This window comes from Toxorhynchites rutilus, chromosome 3 (genome assembly GCF_029784135.1).
Source record: "Toxorhynchites rutilus septentrionalis strain SRP chromosome 3, ASM2978413v1, whole genome shotgun sequence".
Classification (NCBI taxonomy): Eukaryota; Metazoa; Arthropoda; class Insecta; order Diptera; family Culicidae; genus Toxorhynchites; species Toxorhynchites rutilus.
The window spans coordinates 163,329,845-163,349,681 of NC_073746.1; the positions used below are offsets into that span (position 1 = coordinate 163,329,845).

At 43.7% G+C, this 19,837-nt stretch overlaps 1 protein-coding gene across 1 annotated transcript in view; it reads left to right on the top strand.

Moving 5' to 3' along the window:
• LOC129778605 (general vesicular transport factor p115-like) overlaps positions 1 to 19,300 on the top strand; it is a 55,790-nt gene extending 36,490 nt beyond the window's left edge. Inside the window, exon 2 of the mRNA XM_055785619.1 lies at positions 18,283 to 19,300. Within this exon, the coding sequence (XP_055641594.1) occupies positions 18,326 to 19,117 (792 nt within the window). The 5' untranslated portion in view covers positions 18,283 to 18,325 and the 3' untranslated portion in view covers positions 19,118 to 19,300. The remainder of the gene's footprint in view (positions 1 to 18,282) is intronic.
• The last annotated feature ends 537 nt before the right edge of the window (positions 19,301 to 19,837 follow it).

The window sequence follows — 19,837 nt, forward strand, 5'->3', positions numbered from 1 at the left end:
CATCTTTCCTCGGTTGCTTCCGAGTGGAATGGCTGCCCAACCTGTTATCGTCGGTGGAGTTCCACCGGGAATCATCACATCCAGTACCACTACATATCTGATTCCCCACCACACCGCCCATCACCAGGAAAGTATGTCCACCAACACATCCACCAACCTCGCTCTGCAATGGAACATCAATGGACTGTACAACAACTTGGGAGAACTGGAGACCCTTGACCGAGAGTTATGTCCGTCCATCATCGCACTCCAAGAGATAAATCGAGTTTCCCCAACAAACATACAGAAAATTGTCGGGGTTAAATTCCACTGGCACACTAAGCGGGGCTCCGTTCTGCAACACTCTGTTGCTTTGGGTGTCCGGAGAAACATTCTCCATTTGCGAAAAACAAATATCCACTGACCTGCTAATAATAGCCGTCCAAATCGAGGCCCCGATTCCGGTGACCATCATTTGTATATACCTGCCATGAGGCATAATCCCGGAACTACGACGGAAGCTGCTTGAGGCATTAGCAAGCTTGGAGGACCCAAAAATCATCTTGGGGGACTTCAATGCTCATCACCGCAACTGGGGAATTCAAACACCAAATGTCAGAGGGAATATCATCGCCTACCTCTTGGAGGTGATGGAGCTCTCGGTCTTAAATGACGGCACTGACACTTTCCGTAGAGGTACGAGCAACACAGCCTTTGATATTTCAGCAGCTAATCTCAACTTGGTGGATAGGTTAGGGTGGAACAAAGCCGACGACATTCATGGCAGTGACCATCACCCGATAACCATCAGCTTCAACGGCCCGCCGCCGCTCGCAACTCGCAGACCAAGATGGATCTTCGAAAGAGCTGACTGGACAGCTTTTCAAACATCTTCCGACTTCTTGATATATAGAGACAACCCAACCACCTTTGCCACTTTCAACAAAATCATTATGGAGGCGGCCGAAGCCTTCATCCCAAGAACGAAAACCACTCCGGGGAAGAAAGCGTTGCATTGATGGTCCGAGGACATCAAAGGGGAGGTCAAGAAGCGGAGAAAGTTTCTGCGTACGGCCAAACGACTACCAGCAGGAGACCCAATGAAGGAAGTTGCCATGAACAGGTATCGAGCGCAACATATCAGAGTACGGCGGTTAATCCGGAAGGTGAAGTTAGACAGTTGGACTGGTTTTCTAGAGTCTATCAACGAAAACCAGTTGGCGCAAAGTAAACGCACTAAATGGGAAGAGAAGGTCACACAACCCCATTCGTCAAGGTATTACTAGGCTGTGTCTCCAACCTGCAGCGATCCGGTTGATACTTCGAACACGCTCGGTGAATATTTCGCGGGATTGTCCTCGATCTCCGAATATGAGCCCGATTTCATCCGTCGACAGGGAGCGGGTATCACTTCGGTCAGCAACTTTGTGGTCCCTGTGAGTCATCCTAATAATCCTCTAAATCGGAACTTTCTGTCGCCCTATGTTCCGCAAAAAGTCAACTAGCCCTGACGGTATCGGCTACAAGATGCTGAAACATGGAATACACACGAATTTCCCGAGGGTTGGAGACACAGCCTAGAAATACCTATACCTAAGGTCGGTCAAAGCAGCAACAACGTGAAAGGCTACTGTCCAATTTCCTTAACCTCCTGTTCATCCAAGATCCTGGAAAGAATGACGAATAGACGCCTGGTCACCTTTCTAACGGAAAATAGAAAATTGCACTATCAACAGTTCGCCTTCCGACCAGGTATGGGCACCAACAACAACTTCGCGACCCTCGGAGACGTGATAGCCGAAGCCAACAGGAACCGTCAGCACATGGAGATGGTAGCACTGGATCTGGAAAAGGCATACAACAGAACATGGATCCCGTTAGTGCTGAAAACTCTGGCAGATTGGGGCGTTGACGGGAAATTACTGCACTTCATCAGGAACTTCGCCACACGCCGAACCTTTGAGGTCAAAATTGGTAACATCAGCTCCCGAGCTTTCCAAAAGGAAACAGGAGTACCTCAAGGTTCTGTCCTTGTCGTCACCCTCTTTCTCGTCTCCATGAGTAGCCTGTTCCAGGTCCTGCCTGGGAGAGTCTTCGTGTTTGTCTACACACTCTTTTGATGGCAGTGAGTGACACCCATAGGATTCCACGCATCAGAATACAGGCAGCTACCAATGCCATCGGCCGGTGGGCGGCCGAGAGAGGATTTAGACTTTCAGCGCAGAAGAGCGACCATATGGTGATTTGCAGCGACAGACATCAGGGTCCCAACTCCAGGGTCAAGCTATACAAAAACAACATTCCCCGCCGGAAAACGCTAAAGATCCTTGGAGTGTTTGTTGACCACAAACGTAACTTCCTCCGCCATTTCGAGGAAGTTAAGAACAGCTGTGCCACCCGGTTGAATCTAATGAAAACCATTTTCAAACCGCACCGAAGCAACAACAGAAATATCCGGCTACAGGTGGCCAAAGCCATCATCAGCAGCCGCCTCACCTATGGCCTTGAACTGACGTGTTTGGCTGGAGACAAGCTCCCAAAATCTCTGGCACCGATTTACAACAAAGCACTACTGACTGTCTCCGGTCTCCTGCCATCAACACCAGCTGCCTCTGTCTGCGCTAAAATTGGAGAACCTCCTTTCGATCTAATCACAGACTCGGCGATCGTAGTCAGGACTGCCAGTTTCTTGTCAAAAACTAGCGGTAGAGGGGAGACCCACCTAACCGCCCTTAGCAACACGATCCTGCAGCGTTTGGCGCATCCCAACCTCCCCCCGGTGGCAAAACAATCCTGGTTTGGTGCGAACGACTGGAGGTTCCCAACTGTTCTCGTCGAGAACGGTATTCGGGACAACTTTCGAGCCGGGGCGTGCTCGATCGGTCTGCTAGAATATTTCAAGGCCATCATAGCGGAAAAATACCGTCTCCACGAGATCAGATACTCGGACGGCTCAAAAGGACCATCGGGAGTTGGATTTGGGGTGAGCGATAATAAGAATAGTCTGATTTCCAGCAAGAAACTCGCGGACATCTGCCAGGTCTTCTCGGCCGAAGTGGTCGGCATCATCGAGGCAACTACAACTTCATCTTCCAAGCCGTTGTTGGTCGTCTCCGATTCGGCAAGCGCCATTGATGCCATCGGTGCGACCAGGTCCAAACATCCATGGGTACAGGCCATCAGGAAGTATATATTGCCCGACACTGTGCTCATGTGGGTCCCCGGACACAACGGCATCGCAGGGAATGAAGCGGCCGACCGGTTTGCCGGAATCGGTCACACAAGACCGTTCTTCATTCGGGATGTGCCGCTTGACGATGTGAAGTTGTGGATCTCCAACTCTTTCCGCACCTTTTGGACCGAAAGGTGGTTCGCAGAGAGGAGGCAGTTCCTCAGAAAAGTCAAGGGCACTATTATCAGGTTTGACGATGTTAAAGGAATGAGAGAACAACGAATCCTGTCCAGACTGAGGACCGGTCACTGCTCGGTCTCACACGGATTCAATAGAGAACCCTCCCATCTACTCTGCGACCTCTACCAAATCCACAACTCCGCGAATACTTCTTGTGTGGTTGCCCGAAATTTGATGATCTGCGAAACCTTCATGGAATCAGCGGGAGTGTAAGAGACATCTTAAGGGACGATCCAGCAAGAGTAGCACCGCTTGTCTGCTACCTAAAAGATGCAGAACTATTTTTTAAGATCTAGCGTCTGAACAATGGATCAGACAAGAAGATCCTTGTTCCTTCCCCTCCACGATGAAGGGGAATAAGAACGCTTCGGCATCTTCAACGGCACGGATTCCTCTCCACTGGCCTGGAGCCATGGGTCGAGGACATCCTTGCCATCTGGTCCAACAAGCAAACAGCAAGTTCTTCGTTAAGTTATGTTTCGCAAAAGGATTTTTATGTGTTTAATTTTTACGTCCAATTTTTATGTGATAATTTTATGTGCAATCTGTTCCCAACGAAACCTTGCGGCAATGCCGTCGATAAAGAGGCGAACCAGCCCAGGAGGCTGAAAACCTCTCAAATAAAGAATAACAAAAAAATCCTATTCGTTCGAAAATCAGAATAAGGGTGATAAACGAGCGACTTAAAAAAATAACAACGTAGTTCTACGTCAACAATGCGGTCGTATCTTGGACATAACCTCCTATAACTTTTTTCTTTCTATTATACAAGCGTTCAATCATAAAACTATTGCATAGCATGGAGAAACGATATGGATAAATGGGAAAAAATTTAATGAAACAGTATAAATTACATATTAAAGAAGTTTATTTCAAATTAACAATTCATTTATTGAACAACAAAAGTTAGAAACAAAATTTCAAAAAAGTGTCATTGTCCAAAAATACACGCTCTGTAGGATTCGCCTGGATCATCTATCATCTATCATTGGAAAGGAAATCGCTCGCTTGGTCCATCATCTGTGAGAAATAAATAATAATGTTACAAATTTGTAAATCATATAACTTTGAAATAAATACTCATGTCACATATCCTGTCTGTCATTTGTTGATAGCTGAGTCATCCGAAAAGGGCAACCCTAGCCAATAAGGCTCTCAGAAACTCAGAAAGAAACAAGAGAAAGAAATATTAGTAATATTTTAAACGAAAAAACGAAAAAATAAATAAATAAAATATGAACTGGTAATAATAAATCAAATCCGCAACAGTATATAGAAAGATATAAAAAATAAATGCATGTGGAATAAAACAAAACTACAGAAAATGTAATACGACAATAACAATAAATAAATAGAATGAAATCATCCAAAGATCAAATGTTCCTTATGGAAAAAATAATAAACTGGTAACAATAAAATAAATCCGCTACAGTATATAGAAAGATATAAAAAAATGAATGCAACAAAAAACGAAACCAATATGTACAATAGAACTCGCAACAACAACAAAAAATCAAACAATAAATATTTAACAACTAATAACTCTGTCATCCGATCCATATATGCTTTAAGGGAAAAGCGACTGCGCCACCTCGCCTACCATAAGGATTATAAATTTAAAACAACATCGCTTTAGAAACTTTACCTCTTTCTCAGCTTTCAGTCGTCGATTTTCCTGCCGCAATTTTATATTTTCCGCTTCCATCCTCCGAAGTTCTCCTATAAGATTCCTGTTCTGGACAATCATATATTCCAACTCCGTTGCATCTACTGGTTCCCAGTAGTACAAATCTTCATCATCATCGACAAAAATTGTTTCACTGGGCACCAGTGGCGGAGGAACTTCATCCTCGATCATCACTTCGTTTTGATGCATCTGGATCCGAATTGGCTGTAAATAAAAGTTTTGTTAACACTGTACACACTCAGAAATATTTTTTCCTACCTTGATATCTTCATTCTGTGGTTTTCCACTACGTCTTTCATAACTTCCTGGTTCGCGGTTGGCCCAAGAACGCGTTGGAACCCTCAAGCTGACTGGAATCCTCGATGTAACGGTACCTCGCTTCATTTTGTGTGGTGATGGGATTATAACTGCTTCTCTCTTGATAATTATAATCCTCAGTGGAGAAAATGTTTGCATCAACACAATAGGGCGCTTGCAGCGTGCATATGTATTAGTGATCTGTTGGGCAGGCAAAAGTGATCGCTCCATAGGAATTATATGGAGCGACAAGATTGAGCTTTGTTTAAATAATTATTTTAGCGAAATAGTTATAAAGATTACGCGCTAATCTATATGAATAACATGCGAATATATGTTTCTTCACATAAAAATATTTACTTTTAGCGTCAAAGCCATACACACGGGGAAAAATAGAAATTTCTGTTTTGGCCATGATTCATATCAATGGAAGCAGATTGATTATTCAAAAATTTTCACAGAAATAGTGCAAACTGCACATTGCGATTGTATAGCCGGATTAGGTGAAGTGTGCTCCCATTTAGGTTTTAAGCTTTTTGCTGGTCTCGTGAAAGAATAAACTATAATGAATATTCGTGTGCAGATATCCTTAATCGGCGGCTAGTTCCGCCAAAAAAGCAGTTGATTATGTTGAAATTAAGGACATTTTCAGCCTGAAATATCAACCAACTCTCAGATATGATTTCCGAGTACCCGAATGCTCTGCGGAGAAGCTAAATACGTTTATAAGAAAATTTATCGGAAACGGAAAAAATCCATCGATTGACCAATTCATGGAAATACAAGGAAGCATTCAAACGTGAGCTCGAGACTCTGTGACTTTGATCTAGGTGCGAAAATGTTGATAATCCTTTTTCTGCCAATTTTTCGATTCCAATCTAATGGGAGAGTCGCTCAATGAACATCGCGAAATAGGTGCTAGTAAACTAAATAATATGCGTTACACAAAAACTCTTGTTCATAAAATAGCTTGCCTAACTGTTTCACAAAGTTCATGTTAGCTCTATGCACTATTAGAATGACCGTAACTCTATTTAAATCATCTACAAGAACGCCGATTGATAAAAATCCGCTTCTGCTGCATAGACACTACGAATGTAAACAAGCGAATGTGTGCCCAACACATGCTCTGCATGTATGTGTAGCAAGAGCCCTATGCTTGCTTCGATTGAATCAAAACTTGGAAAATGGCACTAGCCTGCTTTGCACTGTTTTTTTTATCTCGTTATTGTATCTTACATTATGTGAAAAATGACTTTGGTGTGATTTTGAAGTTGATGAAACATAAAATTAATAGTTACTGATTCTTAATTAGTTTTTAGATACTAAAAATGAAATGTTATTTTTCAACAATATAGGATCGGAGTTTAACAATTGTTTCTTGTTACGATCAAGCAAAAGCTATAAATAATTAATTTATTGGATAATCATGGATTTTCTTTTCGGTCGTTCTGTTACCATATCGCATATTTAACATAGTAATCTATTGCTTTGTTTGCAAACTGCGGTAACGAAATATTTTATGTATTTTCCTAGAATTTGAAAAAGTATGTGACTACAAAATGGTCTGTAACGAAAATGAAATCTGACATCCCTACCAACAACCGAAGGAACGAACCGTACAGAATACCAATCCCAAAATACCAATACACCTTCTTGAAACCACATCACTTTTGCAAGTGTCAAAACAGTGCCGAAATTATTGACGTGTAAGTTTCTTATCACATCAACAATTGGCAGCGAAAACTGTCTGTTTCTATGAAAAAATATTTAATTTCCTCCTGACAGTAGTAAATATTCGCTGATGAACTTTATAAAAAGTGGTTTGCAGTCAGTGCTGGGTTCTCAGGAACCTGGGGCGCTGCAAAGTGGTGCCAAAACTGTATGAAACAACGAAATTTGGGTCAGAAACTCATTCTAAACCTTTTAAATTATTATGCCCCTCTGGAACAGGTAGAACAAGTGAGTGCTTCGACACTACTCGAGGATCGCCGCGATGCTTGCAGAGCGCTCAGGGCTCTTTCGAAAAAAATATCGCGTGGAAGTGGGAGCCCAAGGTATGCACGCTCTTCTCCAAGTCATGGAAATGGATAGAGCCGATCCGGAGATAATTGGGTACTGCTTGGACACCCTCTGTCATATCACTTCTCAGGAACAGTTCGAAGAAGACAACCCGGACAACCCAAGCGTGACGGTCAACATAGGAGAACAATTTACGGAGATGTTCCTCAAGTCGAACGAGAATGTGAGCTTGATTTTGAATTGTCTGGAAGAGTACGATTTTTGGGTTCGCTGGTCGGCTATTAAGTTGTTGACCAGTTTGTTAGCGAACAAAACGAAGGACATACAGGAAATCGTTCTTGTTAGCCCAATGGACGTTTCCAAGTTGATGGATTTGCTGGTTGACAGCCGAGAAGTTATTAGAAATGATGTATTGCTACTGTTGATACTTACTGTTGAGCTTACCAAAGGAAACGCAAACATCCAAAAAATTGTAGCTTTTGAAAATGCTTTTGAACGATTGTTTGATGTTATCAAGGAGGAAGGATGCGCAGATGGTGGAATTGTCGTGGAGGATTGTTTATTTCTGATGATGAACTTGCTTAAAAGCATTCCCAGTAATCAGCAGTTCTTCAAAGAAGGATCCTACATCCAGCGGTTGGCGCCAATGTTTGTTATTTCACAGGTTTCGTCACTAACTTCCGGTCAACTTTTGTGCGTGGGACTGTTCAGCAACCATCCGCTCTCCAATTGGTTCTCGGCTGTTTCTTTAGCGCATGCCCTCATTGTTAGTTAAGCGAGAAGGTAATCATGTTGAGTTCAATGGCCGAGTATTGGCTAACTTCAATTCAACCGTACGATAGTATGATAAGGATTTGCGACATGAATGTAGCCATTGTAATATCGTGTTGGCATTATATTGTAGAACCAATGGTAAACTAGATTAATGTTCTTTTTCGAACAGGCGACTTCATTTTGGTGGGTGATTTGATGCGATCTATCACGCTGTTGCATTACAAGCAAATGGGAGTAGTTGTGAGGAGATCGATTTCAACCAAATTTCTCAAAACTATTGATACAGCAGTAACAATATTGGATGACGATGCGTTCCTTGGGTGGACAACAGCAAGTATCTATTTGTTTGCCTAAAAGATGGGTAAGTAGGATTTCCGTAGCTCTGTTTATCATAAGAACACTTTTTGTATTTTTTTTAAGGACCACAACAACGGGCGACGAACGATAGCAAATGCCAGAGGTTCCTCAATTCATGCCATGGTTCGCTCGTGATGCAAAACATTGGTGAGCGAACGACGCCGACAACGGGCTGTGTGCTATTTGGCACGGTCTGATCACAAATAACACTCGATTATTATGAATTTCTTCGAAAGTTACGGGAAAGTTTGATACAATCAAATCTGTTGGTAAGACTGATTATTCGTATTGGCGTAGTTTCCATACCGAAATGGAAACGGAACGTTGCGAGGGATTTATTGATGGAGGATGGATAGTGCATAGTGGATAGTTTTCTGGATTTAACTCGGGAAATATATACGATGCATTGGGATTGCAGATCGACGGGGATGGAACTAAGAAGGAAGCGGCCGTAGATGATAAAATCAAGATTGTAGAAGACCTAACATGGACACATCAGGATGTCCAGTGTTGGTCATAATTATTGAATGAATGCTATCAGTTGTTGCTATAGTTGCGAAAAATAATTTCATGTTTGTAGGATAATAAAGAAATTCCAGTAAACGTATTGTTTACTACACATTATTTGAATTCGAATAGTCATGAACGACGGATTTCTCAAAATTATCTATGAGTTTTATCAAAACTTTATTATTTTTGGGAAGAAACGTGGAACATTCAGGGCAAGAGCGGGAATGTTGATCGAATCGTGATGCGTGTTTGGATTTGATGCTCTTTGAGTCGGTAGATATCAACCTGATTGCACTGCTGACGCTCCCTTGTATTCACTGTAAGAAGAATATTGAAATATGTTATGAGATACAATTTGAATGAAATATAGTGATCAGGTATACCTATAAGGTTGGATATTTCCTAGCGTTTGTAACTTCTCATCGGACTTGACACTATCAAGTGTCAAATCATATTCTGGAGAAATGTCGACCTTACGAATTAATAAATAGGTTAGTTGATCTTGGAATGCGATCATATTACTTATTCTTATTCGACAGCTTCTTTCGCTCAAGATGATCCTGCAGCGCGATGCCTTTCTTGAACTCAACCGTGAACTGAAAGACCATTTGTAATGTCGAGGAATACTAGCTGCAGCACGGTAAGATCACGAGGCAGACGTACCGGTCATCGGGTAGGGGTCGAGCCTCCCTCGCAGTGCGTGATGATAAAAAAAACATTTTAGTGGTGTCTGGCAGTGATTGAGTAGCCGCTGGGCCGCCGCCATGGTGGACGTCCCCGGCTCCGCACCTACGGTGTGGGGCCATAAAGGCGGTGCGAACTACCGTAATATTCAAGGCAGTTATTCAGGAGCAACGTTACCAGAACATATGGATCCGGCTGGTGAACACGGTGAGCTTATTGTACTGCGCATTACTGGTGTTGGCGATGACGGTAAAGATAAGAATCTCCCCCCGCCCCTTTTCTCATTCGCAAATCTATTGAGAGCTGTGTTAAAGAAATCGAGGGCTTATGCCCTTAAAGTTCGTAATAAAAAAAGCGGAGGATCTGTCACAGCTGACACAATTATCTGATGGTACAAACGTCAAGGTCACCTACCAAAAACACTTGAACAGCACCAAGTGTGTTGTTAGTTGCGCACAAACAATTAATATGTCGGAGGAGGACATTGTGGACTGCCTCAAAGACCAAAAAGTGACAGCGCCTAGCAGACTCAAACGACGGACCGGTCCAGACGCGATAGAAAACACTCCTGCGTTAATCCTGACAGTTAATGGTACATGTACACCTGAATTAATCTATTTTGGCTATCTGCGAGTAAGAACGAGGCCGTATTACCCGTCGCCCATGCAATGCTTTAATTGCTGGGCATTTGGTCACACAAAAACAAAGTGTAGACAAAACACGCCAACCTGTGGGAATTGTTCCGTAACCCATGTGATTCCAGCGGAAGGAGGCAGTCCTGGATCGAAGAATAAATGACCTGGTGAAAAAAATAGAAGAAAAAGATCTTACCATCGCGAACATGGCCGCTTCAATGGAGTTACAACGCATCGAGGCGTTAAAAAACACGGAGATGATCAAGTCTCTGGTGGATAAAATCGATCAGATGGCCAACACACTAGCGGCCATGGAGTAACGATTGACCCAGAAGGACAAAATCATCACTCTGCAACAGAAGAAGATATCTAGAGCCAGGTCATTATTGCCCCAAACAAAAAGTGCCGAAACATCCGGGGTAACAAAAGACACCCATTCCAGACCTTCCTCCTTGTTCAACACCCCTACATCCTCCCGACCGGCCAAATCCACAAGTATAATACCACAAAACTCCAGCTTGGTCATCTACTCCGACTCCGACATAGAATCCATCGAACTAGATGACACGCTTATGAAAACACAATCTCCGTCTACACCAGTACTTCTTACCAGCTTACCAGCCTGGAGATCGAACTACAAATGCAACACCCTCGAATAAAAGAAAACCCGAATCCCCGCTTATACAACCACCGAAGAACATTCGTCAGAGATCGTCAACAGTAGGCAAGCAACCCGCCTTGCCTCCAGATAACACTCGACCCAATCAGCGATCAGACTCTCAATACCCACCGCCGACTAGTGGTAAGGACCGTCAGCCCAAATAGTGTTTCGTCCAACTCTTACCTCACCTGTCGCCAACCACTACTCCACCAATCAGCTCTCCGGTAAGGGTGGCAACACCTATTCCCCGACGAACTACGTGGGAATTGTACCTGAACTCGGGACGCACAAGGGTGGCAACACCTGTTCCCTGAAGGACCACGTGGGACCAGCACCACAAATTGGGACGCACAAGGGCGGTAACGTCTATTCCCCGAAGGACTGCGTGGGAACTGCTTCAGATCTCGGGACGCACAAGAGTGGAATCAGTGGAATCTCGTTCCACGATCGATTTCACTGGAGTTTCTTCTTCCGACATTGTGCAACTTCCGTTACCCTGTGTCATTACCACCGAAGTATCCATCGCCAAATCACAAAGTAGCGCAGAGGATTGCAGTGACGCCGAACCGTTTTTTTCCGCCGTCGGGTCAAGTGAACGAACGCTGGTTTAGAATTCTACTCCCAGTTCCCGAGCACCGCTGTCTCGTTCGACAATACCACATATCGTTGCCATTGCGATCCTTCCAGCTGCCGACACAACACCATCCACAGTTGATGTCCCAATCCGCCGAAGATCCGCTCGTCTCGCCGCCAGGGCTAAGCCGGCCGCCACAACCACTCCACTTGAAGCTCATGCCAGGCCTGTCTCGCCTATGCCAGCCGAAGCGAGGTCCGATGCCAATATCTATGATGCATGGAGACGTAGCCGAGGAGATCCCACGCAAGCTATGGCCGGGAGTTTAAGCTCCCCAAATGAACCTCACCATCTTTCCTCGGTTGCTTCCGAGTGGAATGGCTGCCCAACCTGTTATCGTCGGTGGAGTTCCACCGGGAATCATCACATCCAGTACCACTACATATCTGATTCCCCACCACACCGCCCATCACCAGGAAAGTATGTCCACCAACACATCCACCAACCTCGCTCTGCAATGGAACATCAATGGACTGTACAACAACTTGGGAGAACTGGAGACCCTTGACCGAGAGTTATGTCCGTCCATCATCGCACTCCAAGAGATAAATCGAGTTTCCCCAACAAACATACAGAAAATTGTCGGGGTTAAATTCCACTGGCACACTAAGCGGGGCTCCGTTTTGCAACACTCTGTTGCTTTGGGTGTCCGGAGAAACATTCTCCATTTGCGAAAAACAAATATCCACTGACCTGCCAATAATAGCCGTCCAAATCGAGGCCCCGATTCCGGTGACCATCATTTGTATATACCTGCCATGAGGCATAATCCCGGAACTACGACGGAAGCTGCTTGAGGCGTTAGCAAGCTTGGAGGACCCAAAAATCATCTTGGGGGACTTCAATGCTCATCACCGCAACTGGGGAATTCAAACACCAAATGTCAGAGGGAATATCATCGCCTACCTCTTGGAGGTGATGGAGCTCTCGGTCTTAAATGACGGCACTGACACTTTCCGTAGAGGTACGAGCAACACAGCCTTTGATATTTCAGCAGCTAATCTCAACTTGGTGGATAGGTTAGGGTGGAACAAAGCCGACGACATTCATGGCAGTGACCATCACCCGATAACCATCAGCTTCAACGGCCCGCCACCGCTCGCAACTCGCAGACCAAGATGGATCTTCGAAAGAGCTGACTGGACAGCTTTTCAAACATCTTCCGACTTCTTGATATATAGAGACAACCCAACCACCTTTGCCACTTTCAACAAAATCATTATGGAGGCGGCCGAAGCCTTCATCCCAAGAACGAAAACCACTCCGGGGAAGAAAGCGTTGCATTGATGGTCCGAGGACATCAAAGGGGAGGTCAAGAAGCGGAGAAAGTTTCTGCGTACGGCCAAACGACTACCAGCAGGAGACCCAATGAAGGAAGTTGCCATGAACAGGTATCGAGCGCAACATATCAGAGTACGGCGGTTAATCCGGAAGGTGAAGTTAGACAGTTGGACTGGTTTTCTAGAGTCTATCAACGAAAACCAGTTGGCGCAAAGTAAACGCACTAAATGGGAAGAGAAGGTCACACAACCCCATTCGTCAAGGTATTACTAGGCTGTGTCTCCAACCTGCAGCGATCCGGTTGATACTTCGAACACGCTCGGTGAATATTTCGCGGGATTGTCCTCGATCTCCGAATATGAGCCCGATTTCATCCGTCGACAGGGTGCGGGTATCACTTCGGTCAGCAACTTTGTGGTCCCTGTGAGTCATCCTAATAATCCTCTAAATCGGAACTTCATCATCGAGGAACTTTCTGTCGCCCTATGTTCCGCAAAAAGTCAACTGGCCCTGACGGTATCGGCTACAAGATGCTGAAACATGGAATACACACGAATTTCCCGAGGGTTGGAGACACAGCCTAGAAATACCTATACCTAAGGTCGGTCAAAGCAGCAACAACGTGAAAGGCTACTGTCCAATTTCCTTAACCTCCTGTTCATCCAAGATCCTGGAAAGAATGACGAATAGACGCCTGGTCACCTTTCTAACGGAAAATAGAAAATTGCACTATCAACAGTTCGCCTTCCGACCAGGTATGGGCACCAACAACAACTTCGCGACCCTCGGAGACGTGATAGCCGAAGCCAACAGGAACCGTCAGCACATGGAGATGGTAGCACTGGATCTGGAAAAGGCATACAACAGAACATGGATCCCGTTAGTGCTGAAAACTCTGGCAGATTGGGGCGTTGACGGGAAATTACTGCACTTCATCAGGAACTTCGCCACACGCCGAACCTTTGAGGTCAAAATTGGTAACATCAGCTCCCGAGCTTTCCAAAAGGAAACAGGAGTACCTCAAGGTTCTGTCCTTGTCGTCACCCTCTTTCTCGTCTCCATGAGTAGCCTGTTCCAGGTCCTGCCTGGGAGAGTCTTCGTGTTTGTCTACACACTCTTTTGATGGCAGTGAGTGACACCCATAGGATTCCACGCATCAGAATACAGGCAGCTACCAATGCCATCGGCCGGTGGGCGGCCGAGAGAGGATTTAGACTTTCAGCGCAGAAGAGCGACCATATGGTGATTTGCAGCGACAGACATCAGGGTCCCAACTCCAGGGTCAAGCTATACAAAAACAACATTCCCCGCCGGAAAACGCTAAAGATCCTTGGAGTGTTTGTTGACCACAAACGTAACTTCCTCCGCCATTTCGAGGAAGTTAAGAACAGCTGTGCCACCCGGTTGAATCTAATGAAAACCATTTTCAAACCGCACCGAAGCAACAACAGAAATATCCGGCTACAGGTGGCCAAAGCCATCATCAGCAGCCGCCTCAAGGCCATAGAACTGACGTGTTTGGCTGGAGACAAGCTCCCAAAATCTCTGGCACCGATTTACAACAAAGCACTACTGACTGTCTCCGGTCTCCTGGCATCAACACCAGCTGCCTCTGTCTGCGCTAAAATTGGAGAACCTCCTTTCGATCTAATCACAGACTCGGCGATCGTAGTCAGGACTGCCAGTTTCTTGTCAAAAACTAGCGGTAGAGGGGAGACCCACCTAACCGCCCTTAGCAACACGATCCTGCAGCGTTTGGCGCATCCCAACCTCCCCCCGGTGGCAAAACAATCCTGGTTTGGTGCGAACGACTGGAGGTTCCCAACTGTTCTCGTCGAGAACGGTATTCGGGACAACTTTCGAGCCGGGGCGTGCTCGATCGGTCTGCTAGAATATTTCAAGGCCATCATAGCGGAAAAATACCGTCTCCACGAGATCAGATACTCGGACGGCTCAAAAGGACCATCGGGAGTTGGATTTGGGGTGAGCGATAATAAGAATAGTCTGATTTCCAGCAAGAAACTCGCGGACATCTGCCAGGTCTTCTCGGCCGAAGTGGTCGGCATCATCGAGGCAACTACAACTTCATCTTCCAAGCCGTTGTTGGTCGTCTCCGATTCGGCAAGCGCCATTGATGCCATCGGTGCGACCAGGTCCAAACATCCATGGGTACAGGCCATCAGGAAGTATATATTGCCCGACATGTGGGTCCCCGGACACAACGGCATCGCAGGGAATGAAGCGGCCGACCGGTTTGCCGGAATCGGTCACACAAGACCGTTCTTCATTCGGGATGTGCCGCTTGACGATGTGAAGTTGTGGATCTCCAACTCTTTCCGCACCTTTTGGACCGAAAGGTGGTTCGCAGAGAGGAGGCAGTTCCTCAGAAAAGTCAAGGACACTATTATCAGGTTTGACGATGTTAAAGGAATGAGAGAACAACGAATCCTGTCCAGACTGAGGACTGGTCACTGCTCGGTCTCACACGGATTCAATAGAGGACCCTCCCATCTACTCTGCGACCTCTACCAAATCCACAACTCCGCGAACACTTCTTGTGTGGTTGCCCGAAATTTGATGATCTGCGAAACCTTCATGGAATCAGCGGGAGTGTAAGAGACATCTTAAGGGACGATCCAGCAAGAGTAGCACCGCTTGTCTGCTACTTAAAAGATGCAGAACTATTTTTTAAGATCTAGCGTCTGAACAATGGATCAGACAAGAAGATCCTTGTTCCTTCCCCTCCACGATGAAGGGGAATAAGAACGCTTCGGCATCTTCAACGGCACGGATTCCTCTCCACTGGCCTGGAGCCATGGGTCGAGGACATCCTTGCCATCTGGTCCAACAAGCAAACAGCAAGTTCTTCGTTAAGTTATGTTTCGCAAAAGGATTTTTATGTTTAATTTTTACGTCCAATTTTTATGTGATAATTTTATGTGCAATCTGTTCCCAACGAAACCTTGCGGCAATGCCGTCGATAAAGAGGCGAACCAGCCCAGGAGGCTGAAAACCTCTCAAATAAAGAATAACAAAAAAAAATCCTATTCGTTCGAAAATCAGAATAAGGGTGATAAACGAGCGACTTAAAAAAATAACAACGTAGTTCTACGTCAACAATGCGGTCGTATCTTGGACATAACCTCCTATAACTTTTTTCTTTCTATTATACAAGCGTTCAATCATAAAACTATTGCATAGCATGGAGAAACGATATGGATAAATGGGAAAAAATTTAATGAAACAGTATAAATTACATATTAAAGAAGTTTATTTCAAATTAACAATTCATTTATTGAACAACAAAAGTTAGAAACAAAATTTCAAAAGTGTCATTGTCCAAAAATACACGCTCTGTAGGATTCGCCTGGATCATCTATCATCTATCATTGGAAAGGAAATCGCTCGCTCGGTCCATCATCTGTGAGAAATAAATAATAATGTTACAAATTTGTAAATCATATAACTTTGAAATAAATACTCATGTCACATATCCTGTCTGTCATATGTTGATAGCTGAGTCATCCGAAAAGGGCAACCCTAGCCAATAAGGCTCTCAGAAACTCAGAAAGAAACAAGAGAAAGAAATATTAGTAATATTTTAAACGAAAAAACGAAAAAATAAATAAATAAAATATGAACTGGTAATAATAAATCAAATCCGCAACAGTATATAGAAAGATATAAAAAATAAATGCATGTGGAATAAAACAAAACTACAGAAAATGTAATACGACAATAACAATAAATAAATAGAATGAAATCATCCAAAGATCAAATGTTCCTTATGGAAAAAATAATAAACTGGTAACAATAAAATAAATCCGCTACAGTATATAGAAAGATATAAAAAAATGAATGCAACAAAAAACGAAACCAATATGTACAATAGAACTCGCAACAACAACAAAAAATCAAACAATAAATATTTAACAACTAATAACTCTGTCATCCGATCCATATATGCTTTAAGGGAAAAGCGACTGCGCCACCTCGCCTACCATAAGGATTATAAATTTAAAACAACATCTCTTTAGAAACCTTATCTCTTTCTCAGCTTTCAGTCGTCGATTTTCCTGCCGCAATTTTATATTTTCCGCTTCCATCCTCCGAAGTTCTCCTATAAGATTCCTGTTCTGGACAATCATATATTCCAACTCCGTTGCATCTACTGGTTCCCAGTAGTACAAATCTTCATCATCATCGACAAAAATTGTTTCACTGGGCACCAGTGGCGGAGGAACTTCATCCTCGATCATCACTTCGTTTTGATGCATCTGGATCCGAATTGGCTGTAAATAAAAGTTTTGTTAACACTGTACACACTCAGAAATATTTTTTCCTACCTTGATATCTTCATTCTGTGGTTTTCCACTACGTCTTTCATAACTTCCTGGTTCGCGGTTGGCCCAAGAACGCGTTGGAACCCTCAAGCTGACTGGAATCCTCGATGTAACGGTACCTCGCTTCATTTTGTGTGGTGATGGGATTATAACTGCTTCTCTCTTGATAATTATAATCCTCAGTGGAGAAAATGTTTGCATCAACACAATGCTTGCTTCGATTGAATCAAAACTTGGAAAATGGCACTAGCCTGCTTTGCACTGTTTTTTTTATCTCGTTATTGTATCTTACATTATGTGAAAAATGACTTTGGTGTGATTTTGAAGTTGATGAAACATAAAATTAATAGTTACTGATTCTTAATTAGTTTTTAGATACTAAAAATGAAATGTTATTTTTCAACAATATAGGATCGGAGTTTAACAATTGTTTCTTGTTACGATCAAGCAAAAGCTATAAATAATTAATTTATTGGATAATCATGGATTTTCTTTTCGGTCGTTCTGTTACCATATCGCATATTTAACATAGTAATCTATTGCTTTGTTTGCAAACTGCGGTAACGAAATATTTTATGTATTTTCCTAGAATTTGAAAAAGTATGTGACTACAAAATGGTCTGTAACGAAAATGAAATCTGACATCCCTACCAACAACCGAAGGAACGAACCGTACAGAATACCAATCCCAAAATACCAATACACCTTCTTGAAACCACATCACTTTTGCAAGTGTCAAAACAGTGCCGAAATTATTGACGTGTAAGTTTCTTATCACATCAACAATTGGCAGCGAAAACTGTCTGTTTCTATGAAAAAATATTTAATTTCCTCCTGACAGTAGTAAATATTCGCTGATGAACTTTATAAAAAGTGGTTTGCAGTCAGTGCTGGGTTCTCAGGAACCTGGGGCGCTGCAAAGTGGTGCCAAAACTGTATGAAACAACGAAATTTGGGTCAGAAACTCATTCTAAACCTTTTAAATTATTATGCCCCTCTGGAACAGGTAGAACAAGTGAGTGCTTCGACACTACTCGAGGATCGCCGCGATGCTTGCAGAGCGCTCAGGGCTCTTTCGAAAAAAATATCGCGTGGAAGTGAGAGCCCAAGGTATGCACGCTCTTCTCCAAGTCATGGAAATGGATAGAGCCGATCCGGAGATAATTGGGTACTGCTTGGACACCCTCTGTCATATCACTTCTCAGGAACAGTTCGAAGAAGACAACCCGGACAACCCAAGCGTGACGGTCAACATAGGAGAACAATTTACGGAGATGTTCCTCAAGTCGAACGAGAATGTGAGCTTGATTTTGAATTCTCTGGAAGAGTACGATTTTTGGGTTCGCTGGTCGGCTATTAAGTTGTTGACCAGTTTGTTAGCAAACAAAACGAAGGACATACAGGAAATCGTTCTTGTTAGCCCAATGGACGTTTCCAAGTTGATGGATTTGCTGGTTGACAGCCGAGAAGTTATTAGAAATGATGTATTGCTACTGTTGATACAGCTTACCAAAGGAAACGCAAACATCCAAAAAATTGTAGCTTTTGAAAATGCTTTTGATCGATTGTTTGATGTTATCAAGGAGGAAGGATGCGCAGATGGTGGAATTGTCGTGGAGGATTGTTTATTTCTGATGATGAACTTGCTTAAAAACATTCCCAGTAATCAGCAGTTCTTCAAAGAAGGATCCTACATCCAGCGGTTGGCGCCAATGTTTGTTATTTCACAGGTTTCGTCACTAACTTCCGGTCAACTTTTGTGCGGGGGACTGTTCAGCAACCATCCGCTCTCCAATTGGTTCTCGGCTGTTTCTTTAGCGCATGCCCTCATTGTTAGTTAAGCGAGAAGGTAATCATGTTGAGTTCAATGGCCGAGTATTGGCTAACATCAATTCAACCGTACGATAGTATGATAAGGATTTGCGACATGAATGTAGCCATTGTAATATCGTGTTGGCATTATATTGTAGAACCAATGGTAAACTAGATTAATGTTCTTTTTCGAACAGGCGACTTCATTTTGGTGGGTGATTTGATGCGATCTATCACGCTGTTGCATTACAAGCAAATGGGAGTAGTTGTGAGGAGATCGATTTCAACCAAATTTCTCAAAACTATTGATACAGCAGTAACAATATTGGATGACGATGCGTTCCTTGGGTGGACAACAGCAAGTATCTATTTGTTTGCCTAAAAGATGGGTAAGTAGGATTTCCGTAGCTCTGTTTATCATAAGAACACTTTTTGTATTTTTTTTAAGGACCACAACAACGGGCGACGAACGATAGCAAATGCCAGAGGTTCCTCAATTCATGCCATGGTTCGCTCGTGATGCAAAACATTGGTGAGCGAACGACGCCGACAACGGGCTGTGTGCTATTTGGCACGGTCTGATCACAAATAACACTCGATTATTATGAATTTCTTCGAAAGTTACGGGAAAGTTTGATACAATCAAATCTGTTGGTAAGACTGATTATTCGTATTGGCGTAGTTTCCATACCGAAATGGAAACGGAACGTTGCGAGGGATTTATTGATGGAGGATGGATAGTGGATAGT